Source organism: Schistocerca serialis, chromosome 7 (genome assembly GCF_023864345.2).
Source record: "Schistocerca serialis cubense isolate TAMUIC-IGC-003099 chromosome 7, iqSchSeri2.2, whole genome shotgun sequence".
Taxonomy (NCBI): Eukaryota; Metazoa; Arthropoda; class Insecta; order Orthoptera; family Acrididae; genus Schistocerca; species Schistocerca serialis.
In genome coordinates, this window is record NC_064644.1 from 305,641,728 (window position 1) to 305,669,283 (window position 27,556).

The following is a 27,556-nucleotide window of genomic DNA, read 5'->3' on the forward strand; positions in this document are numbered from 1 at the left end:
CGCTCGCCGGCTCCGCCCCCACAAATGATATCCCCGGCCGTCGCACCCCGAAGAACGCCTCAGCGCCCGCTAATGATGTTCTAAGGATATCGCCTTAACGGCGACGTTAACTCCAGCTACAAGTTCAGTTACTAACGGGATCTTCTACTGTATGCTCACAGAGAACGCCGCTAAAATCTGTTCACCTGAACGCTTCCTTAGTTATCAATAAAGTAAAGCAATCTGAACTGAGATCTCCACCAAATACAGGGACGTGGATAATATATGCAAATACCAAAAACACAACAAATTTCCGTGCATTATTCGGTACAGGTGGCCGAAGACATTGAAACCAGCTTTCAGTCGTCTAGGAATGAATAAATACAGATCCTGTACGCTTCTTCGTGCAAAATAGTCGTAAGTGACGATGATGGAGGTGGACAGCGACCACACAATTTTCTCTCCACGAAGTACACAACAAAGGCTCATTGATATTGAAATATGTTATCTGGTGGCCAGAGCGCATGCGACAGTTCACCCTCGTGCTCACAAGAACAGTCCTGAGTCACACGAGCTGTGCGTGAACAGAATGTAACTTCTCCGATTTCCTGTTAGGGTCAGATTAAATTTCACTGTGAACCTAACACTTGCGTTTGTGCCGCACACAACGATATTACATCGGTCCTCTCTGAGAGTATATGGAATTACTAACCCTACTTGACAATGTACTGTTCTGCCTGATTCCCTGTTACAGTAGGCGGCTCTTTCCAGTACTGAGACCTACCTGCCAGTACTGAGACTTCTGAAGGACAGCCGCACTGCACTAACCTGTGAAACCCACCTGACCTAACCTGTAGTGCAGTTAACAGCACACTGAGCTCCGAGATGTGAATTCTACCCAATAAACTTTCAGCACAACCAAACTTGGGGAAAATTGCGTGTAACTATCTATAAGGGGAAACTAATTGCCGGCCGGAGTGGCCGAGCCGGCCTCGGTGGCCGTGCGGTTCTAGGCGCTTCAGTCCGGGACCGCGTGACTGCTACGGTCGCAGGTTCGAACCCTGCCTTGGGCATGCATGTGTGTGATGTGCTTAGGTTAGTTAGGTTTAAGTAGTTCTACGTTCTAGGGGACTGATGACCTAAGATGCTTAGTCCCATAGGGCTCAGAGCCATTTGAACCATTTTTTGGAGTGGCCAAGCGATTCTAGGCGCTCAGTTCGGAACCGCGCGACCGCTACAGCCGCAGGTTCGAATCCTGCCTCGGGCATGGATGCGTGTCATGTCCTTAGGTTTAAGTAGTTCTAACTTGTAGGGGACTAATGACCTCAGAAGTTAAGTCCCATAGTGATCAGAGCCATTTGAACCATTTGAAACTAATTGTGGTAGAAATGAACTATATTGGTAAATGTAGAATGTTGAATAAGGCAGAGACTTTGATGTTCTGAGGCGTTTCCTCATTAGCATTGCACCGTGGTTGTCATACTCCCTTCTCTTCTTCTTCACTCTCTTCTTCCTATTGGATTCACCCGTGTGAATGCAAAAGTAAAGGTCTTTGCGGAACATAGACCAAGATCTACATCGAAAAATAAAATATCGCCGTATTGTTGTGAGCAAAGCAAAGCATATCAACCATCATTTATTCGATAGCGTAGAATATTATTAACGCATTGCAGAAAATTACAAACACATACTATTTCAAAATTACGAAAAACAAACAGTAATTACTTTTACTTCTCGCAGCCAATCTCACTTTCCGATAAACGTGTATGCTGTAACCTACTGGGAGCATCCAGAAACGAAAGCAAGTGGAAATCAGAAGTCCTGCTACGTGAAGTATATGCTGCACTCAGGCACAGCAAGTTCACTTAATTATGTGATCTAGAAAAAAAATAAAGTTTAGATGTACCATATATGCTAAATAATGACTGTGGAGCTTATAAATCCTACGGAACGTGAATCCCTGCACATTCTAATTCGATCTTTACTGTCGAAAGATATGCCATAAACTTCACTAACTGGAGAGCACATCGAAAATTACGTTGTTTCCCATAGCTTAAGAATGCTAAACTGCGATGAGAAAGTAATTATCGGCTGTGAATCTTTAATAGACAAATAAAAATTACATTGGGTAGTAACTGTGCAAATGGGCAGTCTGAAACCTTTTGATTCAGCATAATCGATCGGCAAAACTCAGCTGTGGATTCGAAACCATTTGGCCTCATTGGTACGTCACTGATTTTTCAGTAATAATCCAAAGTGAGCGCATAACGGGAATGTGGACACGTTAATATTGATGAAACTCCTGCCACTAAATCGGACACCATCTTCGGAAATTCTACGGCACGACCAACTGACTATCGAGACATGGTCTGCTCCGACGCTTGATTGCTCAGCTTCTATTTTCTGCCGACGGTGGCAAAATACATGCAAATAGGATCGTGGGTAATGTGAAACTTTCTCAGTACGTGTTTACCAGAGTGAGGTGTGTTAGAGTATATCTTTTCGTAAATTCGAAGATTACTCGACATGTGTAGCACTGTGTCCCAGCCAATATAATATCGATAAGAACAAGTAGTATTTATAAGGTTTATCCTTGCGACTGTGATGATGCCTTAGTGAGGTATTGGTCTCGAGGCATGTCGTATAAAATACCCGCCCCCCCCCCCCCTTCAGGATTTAAATCAGTTAAGATGAGTACTGTCAAAGGACATGGTCCACTTCCTTCACACACTACGAGCATTGTTCTTTACAAAAATGGCACCACGATATCATCGCAAGAGACGTAACATATGAGGATGGGGGATATCCGTGACGTGACCTCACAGTTCCCTTTAATCACAATTAACCCTAACCTGAAGTCATACCCGATGGCTCCCCCATACCGTAATGCCAGGGAAAAGCCCTCTGTGTCTCTCCAAAACACTGGAGGAGTGAGACCTACCCCCAAGTCTCCAGCCGGCCGGAGTGACCGAGCGGTTGTAGGCGCTACAGTCAGGAACAATGGGACCGCCACGGTCGCAGGTTCGAATCCTGCCTCGGGCATGGATGCGTGTGATGTCCTTAGGTTAGTTAGGTTTAAGTAATTCTAAGTTATAGGGGACTGATGACCACAGCAGTTAAGTCCCATGGTGCTCAGAGCCATTTGAACCATGTGAACCCAAGTCTCCGGCATACTCGGTGAAAATTGTATTACAGAGTATTGCAGAAAGGTGATTCATCGCTGTGTACATTTCGACGCCATTCATCGACAGTCCATAACTCCCTGTCACGGTTCCAGAGCAGACACAGCCGTTTCTGCTGTTGTGTTAACTGCAACCCACGCATCGGACGATGAAACTAGACCAGCTGTCGACAGTCTCCGACCAATGTTGCGGGACGTCACAAAACGTTTGACAAGCGAGTCCACTACATATCTCAAATGGCAGGGGAAGATGTCAAGGGGTTAGGACGTGCTATTTGCAATATCGTGATACTTCCTTTTCAGACATGGTCGACCGGAAACTTGACGATGAGTAAGCATGCCCTCATATTGCCATGTACCCCAGCATCAGGCTACTGACACCTCAAGATCTATAAAAATTCTTGATATTATGTGATTCAACCAACCATTCAAATAGAAGGACTTTCTCAAATTCTGTCTGTGCTGATAACATAGCGTCGCAGTGTCCTTGACAGCCGTCACACATCTGCCGCTCTTCACTCCCTGACGTAGTGTATTTCAGATTTACATCGATAAACTTCAAGTAGATGCACCAGATGTGCTGACGAAAGATATGAGGATAGGAACCCAAATTCAGAAACATCTTCTAACGGCGCTACGGAACATCCAAGTTATAGCTGCCGGAGCCTTTATATGTAGGTGCTATCGCACCCAAAAGTACCCGAAAGAATTGAACTGCGTTTCGCCTGATTTGCATGCAATCTACATAATGCAGCTGTCTTGCAGGCCTTCTGATGTACTTGCAGTACAGTCGTTCGACCATACAAAATGTATACAACAGGGTGTCACTAGAAACACTGTTCTTTAAGATAATTCAGTCGATGTGTAAATCAACACCACTGGTTTGTAAATACTAGGAAATGCGTCATTAGAGATTAGAGAGTCCTTACCGCTTGTACAGTCAATTTTGTTATAGTAAGTGACATCAATGTTAATTCATTAGAAAGTGAATTAACAATGTCACGTAAGTCATTCCAGCGATATTTGGCAAAACTAAATACCTTTATGAATAAGATGTCACTGGGCCATAATTTTTTACGACTGTTTTGAGGAACATTCTGGACAGTTCGAGCGAATGATTTGGCCATCAAAATCACCCGACATGAATCCCCCAACATTCAAGAGACATAATCGAGAGGTCAGTTCGTGCATTAAATCCTGTACCGGCATCACTTTCACAGTTATGGACGGCTACAGAGGCAGCGTGGTTCAGTATTCCTGCAGGGTAGTTTCCGACATGACGTCTTGTTGAGTCCATGCCACCTCTAGTTACTGCTCTACCCCGAGCACAAGGAGGTCCGACGCGATATTTGGAGGAATGCCACGGCTTTTGTCACCTCAGTGTAAATATCCGTCGTGCAGAGGCGAGGCAGCTTCAATGAAGGGGAAATAGAAAATGTCGCTCCTCATGGTGTGGCAGCCAACGGGCACCACGATGCTTTTCATGACGCTCCGGTGGCGGACTGATCGCCAAACAGCTGTTGATATAAAATGCTGCTTGCAGCTTGTCTGTTGGTCCCATCCGCTGCTCTTAAGAGTTCTATAAACCAAGTTCTCTTTATCTCTCCTGTTAGCTTGTACTATAGAGGCAGACTGAATATACTGACAGTGTCACATAATTAGGATAACAGTTCTTCTTAGCTTATATTTTTGATCTAAAATCCACCAGTCCAACCACAACGAAGATGCCATTTCTTGCTTTTCAATGTAAAAAATATGTTAGGAGATAAAAACAACCATACTATCTTTTGCACACTAACCAACTGCCTCCCATTACAGCCTGATACCAGAACCGGATGACATTTCTTTACCTTATACAAAACGCCGTCTCTTGTCCACGTTATATGCATGCCACAGATTCATCTCGCACATATTTATTATTTAAATCTAAACTTTCTGTCAACTAGTCCACAGCGCTTTCGAACTGGACTCACTCAAAAATGTATAAGGTATGAATACAGAAGTTTCTGGGCAAATGGAATACTGGATGACGGATTTTGATTGCAACTGAATGCTAAGCCCAGCAGTTGATTTCTGCTCTGTATGAGACCCAACAATCGTCAGCATCTTGCAATAGGTAGTTAAATTATTACGTATTCCATTGCTTCACTTATTGCGACACTTGCTAGAAATGTACATTCAGGGTGGGTTTCGAGGAATACGTAATGAAGTAGCGAATTGTGAGTTGTTACTCCTCCACGCGAGCATTGTTTTTCAACCACTCACGATTCGTAGTCCTGCACTGAGGACTGTGCATCATGCACAATATTTATCAGCTAATCGTCACCACCAGCATCGTCATCCACAACGTTGCGCCCAATCATAACGAGTGTTTAATCTGAAATTCTGGCAAGTGTTCAAAGTTTGTTTTCACAAAAAAAGACACATCACGAACGAATTATCAGAATGGAACGGAAATCGGTAGATGCATTGTACATGTACAGGCAAACAGATGATAACAATTTCTGAAAAACTGCATAATTTATTCAAGAGAAAGAGTTTCACAAATTGAGTTTTAATAAATCGTTGGTATACCTCTGGACATTATTCAAGCATTTATTCTGCTTGGCATTGCTTGATAGAGTTGTTAGACATTGAAACGCGTATGTATTTAGTACAGCGATGGCGAGGCATGACAGAATCTCTGACCAGAGAGTTATTTATCGTTGCTAGTCTGCACTTGACCGCGCGAGAGTTCAGTAGCATGTAGGGAGTCGGCAGTGGCAGTTGCGGTCGAGTTGCGAGAGAGTTCAGTTGCATGTAAGGAGTCAGTAGTAGTTGCTAGTTGCACTCAGTCAGTGCTAGTAGCGCGCGAGAGACAGTAGGAGTTGTGTGAGGAGTCGGCGGGCGTCGACATGACCCTCTGGTCAAGATTCAGGACGAGGTATATTTTTTAAATAAGGTAATGAAGCAGCATTGCGCACATCTGAGAATGTAATGTATCTTAACTGTAATTAATTTGTTCAAGAATCGCCCCAATAATAATTTTGTTTTCAAACCACGCATTTTAACAAAACAAACATTTTATTGAAAGAAAATTTCCCATGCATTTCCTTAAAGAAAAAATTTACTTAAGTTCAAAGAATTTTTGCGATGCATTTCCTCCAAGCTATGGCGAAAATAAGAGCAGATGCAGTTTTACTGAGGTAAGAATTTGAGTTTAATTACGGCCTAAGATCAACATTTCGGTCTATTTGCATTTTCATTGTGAGTGAGATTTCATTATCATTGAATTGACTTACATTTTTGCTGGGAGGTTACACTTGGCTCAGATTGCTAGTTCTCATTTTATTGTCATTGTCCATAAATTATTATAATTGCTGGGAGATTACACTGGGTTCTATTTTCATTAACATTTAAATATTGTCTTTCGAAATTTTGTGGGAAGTAACCTCCTCCTGCAGGATATCGTGTCAAATTCTATTAAACTGGCGCGTTAGATCGTCAAACTCCCTGAAATCTTTGTAGAGTCCTGCCAATAATTCTCGAAACCTTCTCAGTTTGGGAGAGATCCGGCGATATCGCTGGCCAACGCAAGGCTTGGAAAGCTCGAAGACAACCAGTGTGCGGGTGGGCATTGACTAGCTGAGATGTAAGCCATGAAGGGCAAGAAAACGTGCTGCAAGAGTGCCGCGGATAACAAACAGGTGCTGCTGTGAAAAGAAATGGCCACCCAGACCATCTCCCCTGGATATCGGGCGGTACGCTGGGTCGGGTTGTTATCCCATCGCCGTCCGGCGCGTCTGTGACATGGAGTCCCATTGCCTGGAGTATAACTGGCTTCAGTGATGAGTCCCGCTTCCAAATAAGCCTCTGTGACAATTAAATATTTCATCATATAGTGCTGAAATGGTAATCATTTGTTCATCTGAACATGAGGATCACATCTGCCAATATGCGTCCCATTCAGATAATTCCGTCGTGTTGCTGCGGTTTTTTTTTTTTTTTTTTTTTTTGTTTCTTACTGTGTATTTGCAAGCTTTTCTCTGTTGTAACTACTAGTTTTTGATTTTACAGTTCACTTCTTTGACGTTGTCTGTGACTCTATAACAAGATATTCTTTGTATTCCATGTGCATCTCTTCTTGTGATAATGAGCATCACCGAAAGATGTCTTTGACATCATGTGCAGCGAATGTGCACAACGCTGTATTTTGTGTCCTATCTAAGACATTTTTCGCGTTTTGTTGTTTGTAACGAAATAATTGTAACGCTTTATGAGGTTGAAGGCCAGTTTTCCACTTTAATTAAGTTAGGTAGGAGATTAGTTTATTTTGCAGCATCGAACTCGCCTTTCGTAGAAGCAACTGAAATTGTCAATAAAGAAACTACGACAGAGGAGCTGTGTCTGACAAATTCTCTGTAGTGCTAAACGTATGAAGCAGCCGAGTGAGACTGATGGCATCAAACGGTGTCATGTTTCCCTGTAAATAGATACTTTCGCTGTTTCTCGTCTATCAAAGAGAAATGCGAAATGAAACCAAAGTTTGGGAAATAAGAAGAAAAACCGCTTTCTTTTTTAAACTCTGACTTTGCTTGACAAAAGTTTAAAGGTACAGCCCAACAGAACAAAACGTATGTGAAGAGATGGCAGTAACACTTTGTCTAATTTCACTGCGGGATGATACACTCAGAACTATTCGTACACTCAAAGCACATGAAAATTCAATGTATGACTTGCTGGAACTACAAAAAATACTGGAGTTATAACACAATTTCATTTCCTAATACCAGGGCTGCTGGGAAAGTAAGGAACGATCGGTCGCGAAATGCAAACCACAGTTGCAATCAAACCTTTTTTATTTGAAACAATTAGCTACACTTTCCAGCTACCCCTCTACATAGTCGCCGCTTCGACTTAGACATCTGTCGTAGCAATTATCAACTTTCGTCGTTACACAAGGCAGCCTATTGTGCTGTCCGGCAATTTTCTACGCTGGACTGCAGTTCGTATTCTGTGCCAAAATGTTGTCTTCATAGCCAGTGGCTCATTTGAATAGAGATGAAAATCAGAGGGAGCCAAGACCAGGCTGTATGGTGGGTGATCAAATATTTTCCATCCAAAACACAGCAGGAGCATCCTCATGGCCCTGCAGTGTGCTACCAAGAACAGTCATGAAGAATGAAATGGATGACAGTTACGTTATGTGGGACAGCGAAATCGCACTGCACCACCAATACTTGAAACGAGACATTATTTATATAGATATCTTTACGGGATGTACGTCTGGAGTACAGCATTGTATGGTAGTGAAACATGGACTGTGGGAAAACCGAAACAGAAGAGAATCGAAACATTTGAGATGTGGTGCTATAGACGAATGTTGAAAATTAGGTGGACTGATAAGGTAAGGAATGAGGAGGTTCTACGCAGAATCGGAGAGGAAAGGAATATGTGGAAAACACTGATAAGGAGCAGGGACAGGATGATAGGACATCTGCTAAGACATGAGGGAATGACTTCCATGGTACTAGAGGGAGCTGTAGAGGGGAAAAACTGTAGAGGAAGACAGAGATTGCAATACGTCAAGCAAATAACTGAGGACGTAGGTTGCAAGTGCTACTCTGAGATGAAGAGGTTAGCACAGGAAAGAAATTCGTGGCGGTCCGCATCAAACCAGTCAGTAGTCTGATGACAAAAAAAAAAAAAAAAAAAAGAGAGAGAAATTCTTTACGGGCTCACTATACCATCAGCAAGTAGAAGAGCGACGTCATGCTACCTTGGAGCATACTAGAGACCCTGCCCAACACATCATTGAAAAGCTTCATCGGATTTTCACTGTGTTTTCCATTTCGTGACAGGTCGTTCCTTACTTTCCAAACAGCCCCCGGAATATACTCATATTTGGCTACGTATTAGCTCACCAAAAACATCGATTCACGAAGTACTGCACTGTCATTTCGATACACCGTATTTCCTGTGAAAACGATACAATCGAATCATCAGACGTAAGTGGAATTTAGTCAAAACTTCAGTGATGTAAACAGATGATGAACAGTACAGAGCAGTAACATCAATATTTCAATAAATCCGGTATGTTGTGTGATAACAGCCTCTGAACATCGTCATTGTAGCATCTCGTTAAACAGACTCAGATAACGTTCATGAGCAACGGAATTTTCGATGGCTTCCACCGATTTCTCCTGCCACTGTTGCTACTCGACACTCGGCCTATTCCGAGAGCAGCGTTCCCCAAACTGCGTTCTGCAGAACACTGGTAATGGAGAAGTGCTCCGAGGGAAACGCCTTTGTTCTGACATTTATTATTGATTTAATTGAAATTTATTATGATTTATGTCTAACTAATTATAATTGAAATTTGAAGCAATCACTGAATAAAACCATCTTTTCTTATTTTTTTAAAACTGTATTAATTTCATTAATCTGCAGAGTGAATACGGTTTTCCGGAAAAAAACCGGTATCCTTAAAATGTCCCGTCAGAGGAATAGTTTTGAAACTCATACCCTAGAGGGATGGATTAGACAAACGGGCAATCACGTTGTCTACATCTAAATCTACGTCCACATCTGCATTAATACTCTGAATTCACACTTGAGTGCATGGTAGAAGATTCATCGAGCCACTTTCACTCAGTTTCTCTACCGATAAACGAACATTTAAATCTTTCCGAGCGAGCTCTGGCTTCTCGTACTTGTTACAATGAACAATTCTCCCTATGAAAGTGAGTCTCAACAAAATATTTTTGCTTACGGAGGATAGCCACCTCCACTCGCGTGTCATATCCATGGCACTCTTTCCCATTTCGTGATACTACAAAAAGAGCTGCCGTTTTTTTTGTTTTTTTGTTTTAAAATTTTTGATGTCCATCGTCAGCCCAATGTTATAAGGATCCCATACTGCACAGCCTGACAGAGGACAGAGAAGCGTAGTGCAGGCAGCCATATTAGTAGACCTGTTGCATCTTCTAAGCGTTATACCAATAAAACAGTCTTTGGTTTGCCTTTCCTGGAATATTAACTATGTGATCGTTCCACTTTGTTATTCGTCATCTCTCCTCGACGTGCTGATTTCAGATTTAATCGTTCACTGACGGGTCCAAGAGTAGTCATACTTCCTCTCTCTTCGTCTGCAACTGGGGATCGCTAGATCTCCATTAGATGACATGGCAAGCTACAAATTCCAACGATACTGAGATTCTGTCAAGTAACTTACATAGAAGTTGTAACGTGTTAATATAAAAAAGTTTGTTTTGATGTTGTGAACTAAAACGTGAGCTGGACTGATATCCTATTCTTAAGGCATTCGTATATGTCTATGGTAAGCGCTATCTAATAAAATGAGTCGCCAAAACTATCCGGAATTGCGTAATTCTATTTTAATAAAAACTTACCAAAATCACTAGAAAATGTAAAACTATGTACTAAAGAAACTATCTACGAAATTCTGTATTGCGCAGTGCTGTCAACACTGCTAAACTGCATGACGTCACAATACGCGACTTACAGTTCCAACACACAAACTAACAGCATAAAAATTCTACATGAAACTCCAAATCGAATTTTGAAAGAATACATATCTGTGAAATAGGTCTGTGATGTTAAATACGCAGACTTACTAATAAAGTTCCAAACGTAAAAGATGTACGCGAAAACGTATCATCTGCACTGTAAGAATAAGGTTGTCTGCAATATAAATGAAAACTAAACTGATCGTCAGCTAAACTGAGCTTGAAATTTATTCTGAAATATAACGCGTAGGAGTAATCTTGTTGTCTTGACTGTAATGTTAAACTGGCTGTAACGTATTTTCGTAGCTTGTCTGTGACAATGGAAACCCGGTACTGCTCGAAAATGATTAACATGAACATACAGCGCAGCATCAAAATAACTACAGAAAAGAGAACGTTGCGTAAGTGCAATGCAAGTACGTGCATGCTTCAATCATCGTGTTCCACAAAGCGCAATACAGTGACACACACAATCACAGGATAAAATTCGTGAGGAATCGCTGGTAGAATTTTTACTAATTAAATGATAGAAAAGGGACTTGGATTAAAAACTAGTACTGAAACTTTGATTAGTTCCTTAACAATTATAATCATCTTCAAAAATTACTTGTTATTAAATATAGGGCTCTGGCGTGAAATTAATTACTGAAATAGCAAAGGAGTGATAAATCTATGACGTCTGAGTACGATCCATGTGAACAAATAATTTTATTTGATCTAGTCTCGACAGTCACACTAATTAACCCGAACTAATGAAGAAAAAATTCTGCCAAAACTTTCCGTCTCTCAAAAGCATCATACATTACGCGCAAGCAAGCTGTGCAGAAACAACAGTACCTGAAAACCTCCTCCCTTCTAAAAATTAATCTTTAACGAATCATATTTCTAAAATTCAACATCCCCTGTCGATAGCACTTATCACTTTATGAGCGTAAAGAGCTAGTTGTGTTTCACAAGAACGATATTTTCTGAATCCGTGCTGACTATGTGTGAATAAATCGTTTTCTTCCAGGTACCTCATAATGTTCGAATACAGTATATGTTCCAGAACCCTACTGCGAATCGACGTTAGTGATATAGGCCTGTAATTCAGCGGATTACTCCTACTTCCCCTTTTGGGTATTGGTGTGACTTGAGCAATTTTCCAGTCTTTAGGTACGGATCTTTCTGTGAGCGAGTGGTTGTATATAATTGCTAAATATGGAGCTATTTTATCATCATACTCTGAGAGGAACCTGACTGGTATACAATCTACACAATATTACAATATATTGGTTGACTCTTTTATGAATTTAAGCTCTCGGAAATTTAACAAGAGACCATACTGTGATGCAGAACGTCTCTCTTTTAGCGTTTGCCACTGGAGTTTACTGGTTTTCCTGGAGCTTTCACGCTTGCTATATGAAAGAGCAGTATTCAAGTATTCGTCATTTGTTGATGGATTATATTTCCTCGAGATACCTCCAATGAATCTGTGTCTGGCATCTGCCTTAGTAATGATTAATATTATGTGGTCATTGCACTTAAGATCGCTCCGAACGTGTACTCCTACTTTATGGAAGTAACTGCCTCCAATGATAGTCTAATCAGACAGTAAAAACGACTTTCTGTCAACAGTACGTTCCATTTGTTTTGTTGACGGTCAGTTGCCAGTCCCTGCCCCAAGCGTCGATCCTTCGCAGATAATCTCGCATTTCGCTACAGTTCTGTAGCGTTGCGACTTCCGTGTATACAACAGCATCATCCTCGAAAAGCTTCATGGGACTTCCGACACTATCTACTATGTCATTTATATATACACCATGTGATCAAAAGGATCCGGTCACATCCAAAACCATACGTTTTTCATGTTAGCTGCATCGTGCTGCCAGGTACTCCATACCAGCGAACTCAGTAGTCATCAGACATCGTGAGAGAGCAGAATGGGGCGCTCCGCGGAACTCACGGACTTCGAATTTGGCCAGGGGATTGGATGTCACTTGTGTCATATGTATGTACGCGAGATTTCCACACTCCTAAACATACCTAGGACCACTGTTTCCGATATGATAATGAAGTGCAAACGTGAAATATGAACGGCACAAAAGCGTACAGGGGGACCTCGTTTGTTGACTGACAGAGACCGCCGTTCGTAAAGTGTTCCAGACCATCACACAGGAATTCCAAACTGCATCATGATCCACTGCACGTACTACGACAGTTAGGCTGCAGGTGAGAAAATTAGGAATTAATGGTCGAGCGCCTGCTCATAAGCCGCACATCAAGCCGCTAAATGCCAAACGACGCCTCGCTAGGTGTAAGGAGTGTAACCATTGGAAACTGAACATTGGAAAAACATTGTGTCTAGTGACGAATCACGGTACACAATGTGGCGATCCTATGGCATTGTGTGGGTATGGCGAAGGGCCGGTAAATGTCATCTGACGGCGTGTGTAGTGCCAACAGTAAAATTCGTAGGCGGTGGTCGTGTTTTTCATGGTGGAGCTCGCACCCCTTGTTGTTTTGCGTGACACTACCACAGCACAGGCCTGCTTTGATGTTTTAAGCTCCTTCTTGCCTCTCACCGTTAGAGAGCAATTTGGGGATGGCGATTGCATCTTTCAACATGATCGAGCACCTGTTCATAATGCAAGGCCTGTGTTGGAGTGGTTACACGACAATAACATACTTGTAATGGACTGGTCTGCACAGAGTCCTGACCTGAATCCTATAGAACACCTTTTGGATGTTTTGGAACTCCGAGTGACATCGATACCTCCCCTCAGTGCCGCTCTCCGTGAAGAATGGACTTCCATTCCGCAAGAAACCTTCTAGCATCTGATTGAACGTATGTCTGCGAAAGTGGAAGCTGTCATCAAGGCTAAGGGTTGGACAGCACCATATTGAATTTCAGAATTTCTGATGGAGGGCGTCACGAACTTATGAGTCATTTTCAGCCAGGTGTCCGGATACTCTTGATGACCTAGTGTATTGTCAAAAATAATGGTCATGTAACACCCCCATGATGCGTGCCCGAAGTTACATTTACAGCTGAAGACCTTCCTCAGTTCATGATGCCATTCTGTTTTATGTCTGCAAGAAGTTTTGCAATCCAGGTACACATTTGGTCTGATATTTTGTGCCCTCTATTTTGTTCATTAGGCTGCAGTGCGTATCTTGATCGAATACCTTTCGAAGGTCGAGGATGACGGTATCTACTTGAGCGTCTGTATCTACTGCTTTTTGGATCTCGTGGACGAACAGAGTGAATTGGGATTCACTTTTGGGACCGATGTTGGTTTTACGGAAATGTCATAGCACACGAAAATAAAAAAAAATTTCCTAAATTCCACAACTGGCCTAGGCCTATAGTTTTGTGGGACTGTTCGAAGATCCTTCTAGAAAACTGGAATGAGTTATTCTTTACTCCAGTTATTCGAAACGTTTCGCTTTAGGGGCGTACGGTACACTGCTACTAGAAGTGGGGCAAGTTCTTTCGAAATCTCTGCAGAATCGAACTGGTATCCCGTTGGGTCCAGAGTCCATTTCTCTGATGAGCGGTTTCAGTTGATTTTCTATCCTTTGGTCACTTATTTCCTTATCTATCTTTTCGTTGTTCGTTCGACCATTTGAAGGACGAACTGCGGTGTGGGCTTCCTCTGTGAATCACTTTTAGAAAAGAACGTTTAGTATTTCGTTTCGTCCTGTGTCATTCTCTTTTTCAGTGCCGTGATGGTCACAGAGGATCTGGACAAATGTCTTCTTGGACGCTTTACACATAGCCCTTCTTGGGAAATTATTTCGGTTGCTCAACATGACTACCGCTCGGGAAACCATGGAATTTCTACTGTACACTTACACACATGCTATGATTGATTGATTTCCCTCAGTACACTCCAGATCCTGGAGCATTTGTTGTTCTATCTTTAGTGAATAGCTTTACAGTTGAGGAAATTTTTATTTATTTCAACCACTGGGACAAAGTCAGTAAATGATGAAATCACAGAGCTACCTAATATTATACGTACCATAAGAATTTACTAATAATGAAGAGCAACCTGGATTTAAGAATCAGAAAGAATGAAAGCACGAACAAGTCGGATACGGAAGCACTATCGAATGAAAAGATAAGCTTGAAATTCTCTGAGGCTATACATATTACGATAATGAAACTCGGTATTCAGTTCGGCTGAAGGGGAATTAACATCTCTAAAGAGAGCAATCACAGATGTTGGAAAGAAAAACATTGCTACAAGGAAAGTAGCTGCGAAGAAACCATGGATAACAGAAGAAATACTACAACTGATCAGCGAAAGAAGGAAGTACAAAACGGTTCAGGTATATTCAAGATTACGGAAATATAAGTCGCGCAGGAATGAAGAAAATAGGAAGTGCAAGAAAGCTAAACCAGAATGGCTTCATGAAAAATTTGAAAAAAAAATCGAAAACAGAAGTTCTTGTCGGAAGACTTACGCAGCATTCTGAAAACACAAAACAATCTTTTGTGAAATTAAAATCAATGACAGTAACAGTAATAGTGTAATCGGAATTTCACTGTTAAATAAAGAGGAGAGAGCGGATAGGTTGAAAGATTACGTTGAAGGCTTCTGGGACGGAGACTTGTCTGTTGACGTGATGGAAGAAACCGGAGTCGACAGGAAACAGGTTGGTGATCCGCTATTAGAAACAAAAATTTAAGAGTGCTTTGGACAGACAACATTCCATCGGAGTTTCTAAAATCATTGGTAGAAGCGGCAACAAAACGACTATTCACGTTGCTGTGTGGAACTTACGAGAATGGTGATACCCAACAAACTTTCGGAAATACATTATACACACAATCCCGAAGAGAGCAAGAGCCAACAGATGCGAGAGTTATCACACAGTCAGCTTAACTACTCATTCATCCAAGTTATTCAGAAAAAATAGACAGAACAATGTCCAAAAAATTGAAGATCTGTTAGATAACAGTCTGGCTTTAGGAAATGTGAAGGCACCAAAGAGACCTGACCTAGCGGTTGATAACGGAAGCAAGACTGAAGAAAATCCCGACACCTTCATAGGCTTTGTTGACCTAGAAAAAGCGTTAGATAACGCGAAACGAAGAAAGATGTTCGACATTCTGAGAAAAATAGGGGTAAGTTACTGAGAAAAACGAGTAATATGCAATATGTACAAGAACCAAGAAGGAGCAATAAGAGTGGAATACAAAGAGCAAAGTTTTCGCATTAAAAAGAGTGTAAGGTATGTATATAATCTTTCGCCCCAATTGTTCAATCTGTACAGCAAAAAAACAATGACAGAAATAAAAGAGAAGTTCAAAACCATCATTAAAATTCAGAGTGAAAGGGTATCGAGGATAAGATTCACTGATGGAATTACTATCCTGATATGGTCTAATGATTGTTGAATATGGAATGAGAATAAATCGAAGAAACATGAAAGTTAAGAGAAATAGCAAATAATACAATATCGAGAAACTTAAGATCGGAAATGGTTATAGCGAAGTAGATGAAGTTAAGGTATTCTGCTACCTGGGCAGCAAAATAACTCATGATGGACTGAGTGAGACGGACGTAAGAACCAGACTAGCTCTGGCAAAAAGGGCATTCCTGACCAAGAAAATCGTAGCACAATAAACATAGGGTTTAATTTGATAAAGAAATTTCTGAAAATGTACGTTTCGAGCACAGCATTGTGTGGTGCTGGCCGGGGTGGCCAAGCGGTTCTAGGCGCTACAGTCTGGAACCACGCGACCGCTATGGTCGCAGGCTCGAACCCTGCCTCGGGCATGGATGTGTGTGATGTCCTTAGGTTAGTTAGGTTTAAGTAGTTCTAAGTTCTAGGGGACTGATGACCTCAGATGTTAAGTCCCATAGTGCTCAGAGCCATTTGAACCATTGTGTGGTAGTCAGACATGGAGTGTGCGAAAACCGGAACAGAAGCGAATCGAAGCATTTGAGGAGAAGAACGTAGGAAAATTTGGTGAGCTGTTAAGGTAAAGAATGAGAAAGTTCTACGGTGGATTCTCTATGGAGAGAAGTCTTCCGAAGTAAGAGTGATTTCAGGTGTGACTCAGGGGAGTGTCGTATGACCGTTGCTATTCACAATATACATAAATGACCTTGTGGATAATATCGGAAGTTCACTAAGGCTTTTTGAGGATGATGCTGTAGTATATCGAGAGGTTGTAACAATGGAAAATTGTACTGAAATGCAGGAGGATCTGCAACGAATTGACGCATGGTGCAGGGAATGGCAATTGAATCTCAATGTAGACAAGAGTAATATGCTGCGAATACATAGAAAGAAAAATCCTTTCGCATTTAGCTACAATATAGCACGTCAGCAACTGGAAGCAGTTAATTCCATAAATTATCTTGGAGTAGGCATTAGGAGTGATTTAAAAATGGAATGATCATATAAAGTTGATCGTCGGTAAAGCAGATGCCAGGAAATGCAATCCGAAAACAAAGGAAGTAGGTTACAGTACACTTATTCGCCCACTGCTTGAATATTGCTCACCAGTGTGGGATCCGTACCAGATAGGGTTGATAGAAGAGATAGAGAAGATCCAACGGAGAGCAGCGTACTTCCTTACAGGATCATTAAGAAATCGGGAAAGCGTTACGGATATGACAGATAAACTCCAGTGGAAGACTCTGCAGGAGAGACGCTCAGTAGCTCGGTACGAACTTTTGTTGAAGTTTCGAAAACATACCTTCACCGAGGAGTCAAGCAGTATATTGCTCCCCCTACGTATATCTCGCGAAGAGACCATGAGGATAAAATCATAGAGATAAGAGCCCACACAGAGGCATACCGACAATCTTTCTTTCCACGAACAATACGAGATGGAATAGAAAGGAGAACCGATAGAGGTACTCAAAGTACCCTCCGCCACACACCGTCAGGTGGCTTGCGTAGTATGGATGTAGATGTAGATGTAGAATAGGCGAGGAAAGGAATTTCTAAAAAGTGCTCACGAGAAGAAGGACAGGATGATAGGACATCTGTTAATTTATTAGGTAGTAATTTCCATAGTGCTAGAGCGAGGTGTGGGGCATAAAGACAGGAGAGAAAGAGAGACATTGGAACACACCCAGCAAATAACTGAGGACATAGATTGCAATTGCTACTCTTAGATGAAAAGGTACTCACGTGTGAGGAATTGGTGGCGTGTCGCATCGAACCATTCAGAAGATTAGGGACAGAAAAAAAATTCAAATCGAAACTCAACCAATCATTTGACGCTCATGATGGCTATTTACAGCATTTATACAAGTACTTTGAAGTTTGATTCAAGTGTCATTTACTTTGTTCATAATAGTCTTCATAAATATATTTACATGCCTTTTGTGTGTGTGTGTGTGTGTGTGTGTGTGGGTGTTTGTTTGTGTGTGTGTGTGTGTGGGAGGGGGGGGGGGGTGAGTGCGTGTGTGTGCGTGCTAGTGAAGTTTAGTGTGGTTACGGGTGTTTGTAGAGTAAAGAAATTGTCTTATACGGGGCGATACAGAAGATGTTTATAAGGAAACTGTTTATCTTTCAGTAAAGACTACACTGACACCATTACACTCTTCTGAAAGTAGCACTTGAAATATAATGCAACCTCTCTAAAAAGCTACATGGCAGTCGTTTCAGCACACGCTAAACCAGATCTTCTCAGTGTTCGCAATACAAATTCTGGACCTCATGACGCAGTCTCAATTAGCAGAATGCGCTCGGCAGCACGTAATATTACTCGTTGCGAAATTTTTCTGCAGCAAAGTAATTTGTTTGCTTCTAGGAGAGGAAAAGAGAGAGAACTTGCGCAATTTCAGAGCAGAGTAAATTGGTCTCCACGGCGGAGGGAATCAGACATAACGAGAAATCGCCTGCAGTTGGTGCTCGTCGGACTAGACGAACAGTGTTTGAAAGTGGGATGGCACTGGGATACTCAAAGTTAAACTGAAACTGTGATAGCTCGACTCTCACAGCTAAGGGTTGTCTGTTATTTCCTACTTTGAACTACAATTACATCTCTTGAAAAAGAAGGGAATGCGAGGCGTGTTTTAGACCGGTCATATGAGGAACGAAGCTAACTTAATGCTTAAAAGTGCTAATAAGGCTGAATTGTTATTTTAAAGACACATCAACATTTACGGCACTGAAGTAAGTTCAGTCTGTGTTGGTGGTATCGGGCCTGCTGAAGGATACTTGTCGAGTGGCGGTTATAATAACAAAATTATAATTAAATACTTTTATATTCTTCAAGGAGAATAGTTCATGGAATCTCCCTGGAATAGAAACAAAATACGATTATCTTCCTTTGCTGGCAACAGTCCTGAAGTACACCACACTTTCCGTACTTTAACTTGGATAAGAATAGTTTAAAATCTTTCTGGCGGTTCTAGCTACTCAAAAGAAAATAGTTTTATAGAATATCCTTTAAAACATACGATCTATTCACAAGTAGTTCTCTACGTCTAACTAAATACAGCAGAAAATTTATTTTAATGGTCTATTCAATCTCCACGTTTACATCAAGATACATGTTTGAGAATAAAGGTCAAAATCCTGATTATAGTTCAGAATGGTTCACCCAAAAGCTTTTCTGTGATACTCTCGCCCTACCTAGACGTGGCCTTTCAGTCTTTTCTCTTTCGTTACTTGACGCATTCTAGTGACAGATCGTCGGTCTTTTATAAAAGTTCATAGAATTTTATTTATAAACGTCGATAATGTTTCCACTCTTTGCTTCAAGCGCTGATCATATTCAAATTTCACTGCTTTCATGAACAACTTGTCGATGACGTGATCTCAACTTGCACAGTTCTACAGAGCTGACACATTGTCTGCCTGGTCGTTCATATACATCGTGAATACTAAACGTCCTATCGAATTATAAAGTTCTGTTTTTTATAAATGATTTATGAAAGATCTAAAGTCAACACATTTATTTCATGGAGGCACCACATCAAAGCTTCAGCCATAAATCTTAAATTACTTCAGAATAGACCGTGCAGTGTCGAAATATCCAAAAGAGAAGAACTCATAAGTTACTTCGTTTTAATATTTCGTCTAAGCAGAAAGTGGGGAGAAGTCTCGCACGAAATGCTGCACATTGCTCAATATGGCATTCTTCACTAAGGAGCTTCCAGCATAAAATAGTCGCTAGCGCGCACAGTACTCCGTAATTAATTACTTTTCAATAACTCATGTTCGTTCTGTTACATGGCAGATGGGTTTGTCAGTCTTTAAAAGAGTTATCACGTGCGTAACAAGTTAAGGTCCATATTTCTGGCAAATTAACGTTAGTGAGGGACGTCTTTAGTTCGTTAACTATGCCCTACGAATCTTCTTAATGGCACATTCCCGGTATACTGTCGGTTGTAACTGCGACATGTACAATCAGAACAAAATGTATGGTTCTCTCAATAGTCAAAATTTTCATTTTGAGTACTGGCTACTCATTCGGTACACAATTCCATTCTGTCATGCATTCATCACGTATAAGTGTCTTAATGGCCGCACCATTATTTCCAATTTCGTGAGACATTGCACTATACCAGTAATCAACTAGAGCCTGTCTCTAGAAGAGAAAAGCAGTGAGTATTGAATAAAAAAAAAATTTGGTCTGATAAAGGAATCCATGATGCTCTAGTTAATGCTCTGCTCCTCCTAAATCTGTACAGTGACAAGGACTGTACGAAGAACAAAGTTACAAAGAAAAATTGTCAGTGACCAATCGTGGAGTAACGCCACAAAAATATTGGCGTGAAGCATTAGACTTTTAAACGATTTACTCCTTTTTAGGACGACCTTGCAACTTATTATTAGAACCACAAAAATCAAAGACAACAGGTAATAAAGTTTATGTTCTATGATGTATTAATGATTGTAAACGACCACAGTTCTCAGAGGGTCATTGATAAATCTCTTGCACTACAGAAGTTTCTCAATTTATCTCAGTGAAGACTGACAGTGGACGAAATTTTGTGGACCCGCGAATAACCATACACTTGAATCACCAGTAGGCGACTAGAATGGTCTCTCTAAGATGAGAAAATCTGAGGAAGTTATCTGTGTTTATCTTAATGATATCAGATAAACACTACGGTAAATTATTTGGGAGAACTTCTAAATGCACAAAAAAGACATTGTATCATTTCGACGCTGAGAGGGTTAATCTGTGATGGAATGTGGAAACGTCTTTTATAGACTCATTAATGCCGGTTGGTATAACAAACACACTTGGATGACGCTACTTGTGACCAGGTCACTGGCAGAGACTGCTCAGTGTCATTTGGAACAGGAGATGAGTGACATCTCTTGTATTTTTTCAAACCTTTGGAGAAGATTACAGAAAAGAAGAAACACTTAACAGCAACGAGGCCAACATCTCCCACGTACTGCAACCCAGCGCCAGAAACATTATCTGGCTGCCAGTCAATGTAGGCTAACGAGTTTTCGTGCGAATATAGTATTTGATGTGATGGCGTGGTGTCTGTTCTCTCGGACATTATTTGCCTCGATGGACAACTAATGCATTTTCTTCATTGCGGATACACAATTACGTCTGACCTTTTGTAAGAATCTCCAAGTAGAAAGTTAGGAGAACATGGACAGGACAGGTTGCGGCAGCTGGGAATGTAGGTCGGCCAAGAAGCGTTCATAAATAATCCGCGCAGTTTCGATAAACACTGTGTCCGGATGGTGCAGTGGTTAACGGAACTACTTAGTGAGCAGGAGATCCCGGGTTTGAATCCCGGTCGGGCACAAAGTTTCTTTTGTCGCCACTGATTCCACGTAATGATTCGATGCAGCTGAAATCAATTTTCCCTTTCCTTTCCTTTCTCATCGCTCCACCTTCAATTTACATGTATTATGTGTGGGGTACCTCGGAGAAATCCAGAGCTCAGAGTGACATATAAAGCTGCACGTCCGCAGCGGGTAAAGTGGAGGTGAGTCTGTGCTGTTTCCGGCTGTTTTTTATACTATGATTTGGACCTCACATTTAGATTACCGTGAACATGAAAGAGGATGTTTGTTTCACCTGTCTCGCTGGCTCAGCATTGCTCCTTCTCCTACATCTTCATGATGAGTGTACTATAGGCAGCTTTCTCTCCCAAGACGATTACAGCAGTGTACAAACTACACCACTGCATCACTACTGCTCATTAACTGATCCAGCCTCAACCTTCTCCACAATGTCTTCACCTATTAGCAACAGCAGGTGATGCAGCAATCAACATCTACGCAGTTTTGCGTCTCCGTGGGGTCTAATCATCAATGAGGAGCGTCAGATGGATATAGCACACGTAAGAAAAGGTGTGGACTGTCTTCGTCTCTGAACTGTCTTTCTAAAGGCTAGTGGTGGTGTTACCCAGCTGTAGTTCCTGGTGGTGCATAATTTACTGTCCAACGTAGCTGTCATAGTTTGTTATCTGTATCTCCTCTTTCTCCATTATTAACATTTTATCCGGTTAGGGTATATCGTTTTCCCCCATTTGGTTACGCCTCAGATCTGTGTCACTAAGCAAAGGCGCTCGTCCTCTGTTCCAGAACCGACGACGGAGATCGTTGGCGGTCCAGACCTGTACATAGACCGTGGCAGTACCATCAATCTGACGTGCATCGTCCTGTACAGCCCGGAACCCCCAGCATACATCTACTGGAGCCACAACGACAACGTGAGTACACAACGCGTACAAGGTCTGTTTTACTGGTACGCGCACCAGTATCACAAAACGTTTCTGCATTTCCTGTGTTTCATTTTACATCTGTATCTACAGATCAACAAGTCTTCAATGTGAGGTGTAAAAATTAAAAGCATTTTTGTTCAGCGACATGTAAGATATTTTTGTACCTCTTTCATGAAGTAAAACTAGAAGTTATATGGGGCGATCAAACAGTTTTCCTGCAGCGTTTACGCAACTTAGCGCGATTCCAGTGTGAGCATATAAGCACCAACATGTAGGCAAGGAATTACTGTGGCAGCCATGTCTTTCCGTGCCTGTCGTAAGTGCGGAAACGTGAACTATGGCGTTCTTACCATATGCCAACGTTGTGTTATTATTTTCTGGCCTGCCGAAGATCGGACACCGGTCAACATAAATCGGTGAATGAAGAGTGTTTATGGGGCAGCATGTCAGTTGAAAACCACCCTTGCGGAATGGTGCACCAAATTCTGCGCTGTCACAATTCGACAGAAGACACCGGTCGATGGGCAAGTGAGAGGCTCTCGAGCACCCGACCTATAGTCTTTAACTCTCCCCACGCCATTGTCACTCCTTGTTACCTTAAAAAAGACCTTAAAGAGCCTAGGACTGCTGCCGGATGAGGATGAGCAGTAGGCAGTTACGGATTCTTCAAAAAGATATCTTCAACACGGCGCGTCGGTGGGACGATTGCCTCCACACTTCCGGCGATTTTTTCTCATTGTCGTACGATTTTTTACTGTACTGCCTTAGAATAGAAACTTTTTGATTGCCTTTTACATGAAGCTTTCGTTAAAATCAGCATCCTGCCTCGGGCATGAATGTGTGTGACGTCCATAGGTTATTTAGGATTAAGTAGTCCTAAGTTCTAGTGGACTGATGACCTCAGATGTTAAGTCCCATAGTGCTCAGATCCATTTGAACCATTTTGAAAATCAGCATCCACGAAAAGAGTGGTGTGACAATAGCAGTCTATAGAGGCAAATGCATTACATTTGCTGACAACATTGTGTTACGAACTGAAAATGAAAAGAGAATTAACAATAATGTTGAAAGAACTGAATAGCCGCTGTGACGCATGTTATGAAGAAGATGAATGTGTAGAAGGCTAAGGTAATCATTTTCACAACGCAATCGTGGAAGATAAAATCGAAATTTATGATAGTGGAAAAAGTAAGTACATGTGGAATCTTGCCCACTCGTCTCATATAGGGTGCCTAGGAAGCTGTTTTCTCGGATAGCTAGACAACACGCAAGCAAATCATACGAATGGAGTTTATTACAGCAACTGAATTGAGAATACTTAACTTGCATATGTACAAGGTGGTGTCGCAAGCAATTGGCGACGTGCAAATAATCAGTGTTCATCGAAATATACACTCCTGGAAATGCAAAAAAGAACACATTGACACCGGTGTGTCAGACCCACCATACTTGCTCCGGACACTGCGAGAGGGCTGTACAAGCAATGATCACACGCACGGCACAGCGGACACACCAGGAACCGCGGTGTTGGCCGTCGAATGGCGCTAGCTGCGCAGCATTTGTGCACCGCCGCCGTCAGTGTCAGCCAGTTTGCCGTGGCATACGGAGCTCCATCGCAGTCTGTAACACTGGTAGCACGCCGCGACAGCGTGGACGTGAACCGTATGTGCAGTTGACGGACTTTGAGCGAGGGCGTATAGTGGGCATGCGGGAGGCCAGGTGGACGTACCGCCGAATTGCTCAACACGTGGGGCGTGAGGTCTCCACAGTACATCGATGTTGTCGCCAGTGGTCGGCGGAAGGTGCACGTGCCCGTCGACCTGGGACCGGACCGCAGCGACGCACGGATGCACGCCAATACCGTAGGATCCTACGCAGTGCCGTAGGGGACCGCACCGCCACTTCCCAGCAAATTGGGGACACTGTTGCTCCTGGGGTATCGGCGAGGACCATTCGCAACCGTCTCCATGAAGCTGGGCTACGGTCCCGCACACCGTTAGGCCGTCTTCCGCTCACTCCCCAACATCGTGCAGCCCGCCTCCAGTGGTGTCGCGACAGGCGTGAATGGAGGGACGAATGGAGACGTGTCGTCTTCAGCGATGAGAGTCGCTTCTGCCTTGGTGCCAATGATGGTCGTATGCGTGTTTGGCGCCGTGCAGGTGAGCGCCACAATCAGGACTGCATACGACCGAGGCACACAGGGCCAACACCCGGCATCATGGTGTGGGGAGCGATCTCCTACACTGGCCGTACACCACTGGTGATCGTCGAGGGGACACTGAATAGTGCACGGTACATCCAAACCGTCATCGAACCCATCGTTCTACCATTCCTAGACCGGCAAGTTAACTTGCTGTTCCAACAGGACAATGCACGTCCGCATGTATCCCGTGCCACCCAACGTGCTCTAGAAGGTGTAAGTCAACTACCCTGGCCAGCAAGATCTCCGGATCTGTCCCCCATTGACCATGTTTGGGACTGGATGAAGCGTCGTCTCACGCGGTCTGCACGTCCAGCACGAACGCTGGTCCAACTGAGGCGCCAGGTGGAAATGGCATGGCAAGCCGTTCCACAGGACTACATCCAGCATCTCTACGATCGTCTCCATGGGAGAATAGCAGCCTGCATTGCTGCGAAAGGTGGATATACACTGTACTAGTGCCGACATTGTGCATGCTCTGTTGCCTGTGTCTATGTGCCTGTGGTTCTGTCAGTGTGATCATGTGATGTATCTGACCCCAGGAATGTGTCAATAAAGTTTCCCCTTCCTGGGACAATGAATTCACGGTGTTCTTATTTCAATTTCCAGGAGTGTACAATGTCCATGCAAGTAATTGATATGGATCACAAGTCACGGCTCTTCTAGTGCGGCCGAGGCTAGGCGGTGCGTCGCTTTTATTCTCTCCGTGCAGAGGCCGCTCCTGTCGTGGTGACGTCATACTCAGCGTGGTATTCGCTGACGTCACCTCACAGCCCCCTCTGATCTATCGTTCTTGATCCTCGCGCCGGCAGTACATATGATGCAAACTAACCAGTGGCGTGACATCTAATCAAAAAATAAAAACAATGTTAGCCACTACAAATAAAAGTTTTCCAGGAGGAGGAAAATTTATGCGGCTGATTTTACTAACAAAAAAGGTAAATTTTAGTAAAGTGCTTTGTATGGAGAGTTGCCCTGTGTGGTACATAAACATACACTGCCACAAATCGAGGAGAAGTGCTTAGAGCCTTTTGATATGCAGATGTGGAGAAGAATGAAGGGTTGATTTGGACAAATATAATAAAGAATGAGATTATATCACACACGGTGAATGTGAAATACGAGAATTTAAAGAAACTGGCTAGTACATTGGATGAAAAGAGACTACACAATAAAAGATACACTAGAGGGAATGATGACTGTTTCAAAATTCGCACATACTTTTGAACTGCCGCTTTCTCAAGAGTAAACATGTGGAATCTGTTTTTTAAATATCTTTGTTTGTGTAGGAATTATGACCTGTTGAACGTTAGCACTCTTGTCAGAGGCGGCATTACAGCGTATGCTCAGTATGACCTCCATTGTGTTGAATACACAATCGGAGTCTTTTTTGCCAGTCATGCTGCACACGTCACAGGATCTGTGGGTTAACAGAGGCACACGTCTGCTAAATGTGCCAGCAAATATGGGCTACAATGTTGATTCTTACCTCATACACTAACTGACTTCCAATGTCCCCAAAGATAAAAGTAAAGAGATAAGGGATGTTCAAAAAGTCTCTCCGCAGTGCCGTATGATTGTTAGCCGTACGTGCCGTATGCCGCAGTGAATATACCGAAATAAAATTCAGTGAAATACAAGTTATTAATTTATCGAATATTAATTTTTGCTTACAAATTTTCACATTAAATGTTGAAACTATCCCCCCTGTTGTTGAACACACAATTCAATTCGTCAAATCAATTTTCTAAACACAAGCTGTAACATTTCTTCTGTACCAGAAACAGTGAAAGTTGATTGGTTTGGTTTGTTTGTGGGAAGAGACCAAACAGCGAGGTCATCGATCTCATCGGATTAGGGAAGGACGGGGAAGGAAGTCGGCCGTGCCCTTTGAAAGGAACCATCCCGGCATTTGCCTGGCGCGATTTAGGGAAATCACGGAAAACGTAAATCAGGATGGCCGGACGCGGGATTGAACCGTCGCCCTCCATAATGCGAGTCCAGTGTCCTAACCACTGCGCCACCTCGCTCAGTAGTGAAAGTTGATATTGCAGTTTTCAGTTCATCGATGAATTTTGGACGGTTTTTATAGACAGTTGCTTTCGCTGCACCTCGGAATAAAAAGTCACGTGGTGTTAGGTCAGACGATCGTGGAGGCCAAAGTCCCTGTGAAATTATGCGATCACCAAAAACATCAGCAAGCAGTGACATTGAAACGCGAGTTGTATGCGTGGTTGCACCATTTTGTTGAAAATAACCGTTCAGTATTTCACTTAACACAAGTTCTCCTATGAATGGGTATACAATATCACTGCAGTATCGTTGTGCGTTTATTGTTTCGTTGAAAAATCCAGGCAAGCGAACAATCATAGGGCACGCGCGGCTGACAATTACACGACACTGCGGAGAGACTTTTTGAACACCCATTATAAGGTCCTCGTACCGCGATGGCCATTCGATAGGACTCCCCGCTATCAAATTATCTCCAAACTGTTCATCCAGAAACTGTCTGATATCAGTATCATAGTGAGGACGTGCACCGACTCGTTGGAAAGAGGTTGGGAAATAACAAGCGGGTTCAACACCATTATCCTGTCCTAAATCTCACACCAAACCATCACCTTTTCACCACCAACATCTCTACAGGGATCCACCGCCGAGGGGTTTGCATCTGACCAGTAACGATAATGCTGTAGGATTTTTGTTACACTGATCTAGAGCCCATTCTGCAGATTGTACCCGCCGATCTGGGTCATCCTCCGAGAGATGATGTTGCAACTGTAACATGTGCGGGTGCCATTGGTGTGTGTGCAACACACGCAGGATTGAACACTGACTGACGCCGGATATTGCTGATAACCGGCGCATACTGCGATGTGGACTTTTCACAAATGATCCCACACCTGCAGTGCTGTCTCCTCATCGGTGGTCGATCTTGGACGTCCTCTGCGTGACTGGCCCAACACAGAAGAATTTTGTCCAATAACTAGGATAGTGTGATACGTGAAATGTCATTTGTGTCAGG

The 27,556-nt window shown here is 42.6% G+C and overlaps 1 protein-coding gene across 1 annotated transcript in view; it reads left to right on the top strand.

Moving 5' to 3' along the window:
• Positions 1-27,556, top strand: part of LOC126412294 (zwei Ig domain protein zig-8-like) — an 899,595-nt gene that overhangs the window by 794,207 nt on the left and 77,832 nt on the right. Inside the window, exon 4 of the mRNA XM_050081809.1 lies at positions 22,192-22,319. Coding sequence (XP_049937766.1) covers positions 22,192-22,319 — 128 coding nt within the window. The remainder of the gene's footprint in view (positions 1-22,191; positions 22,320-27,556) is intronic.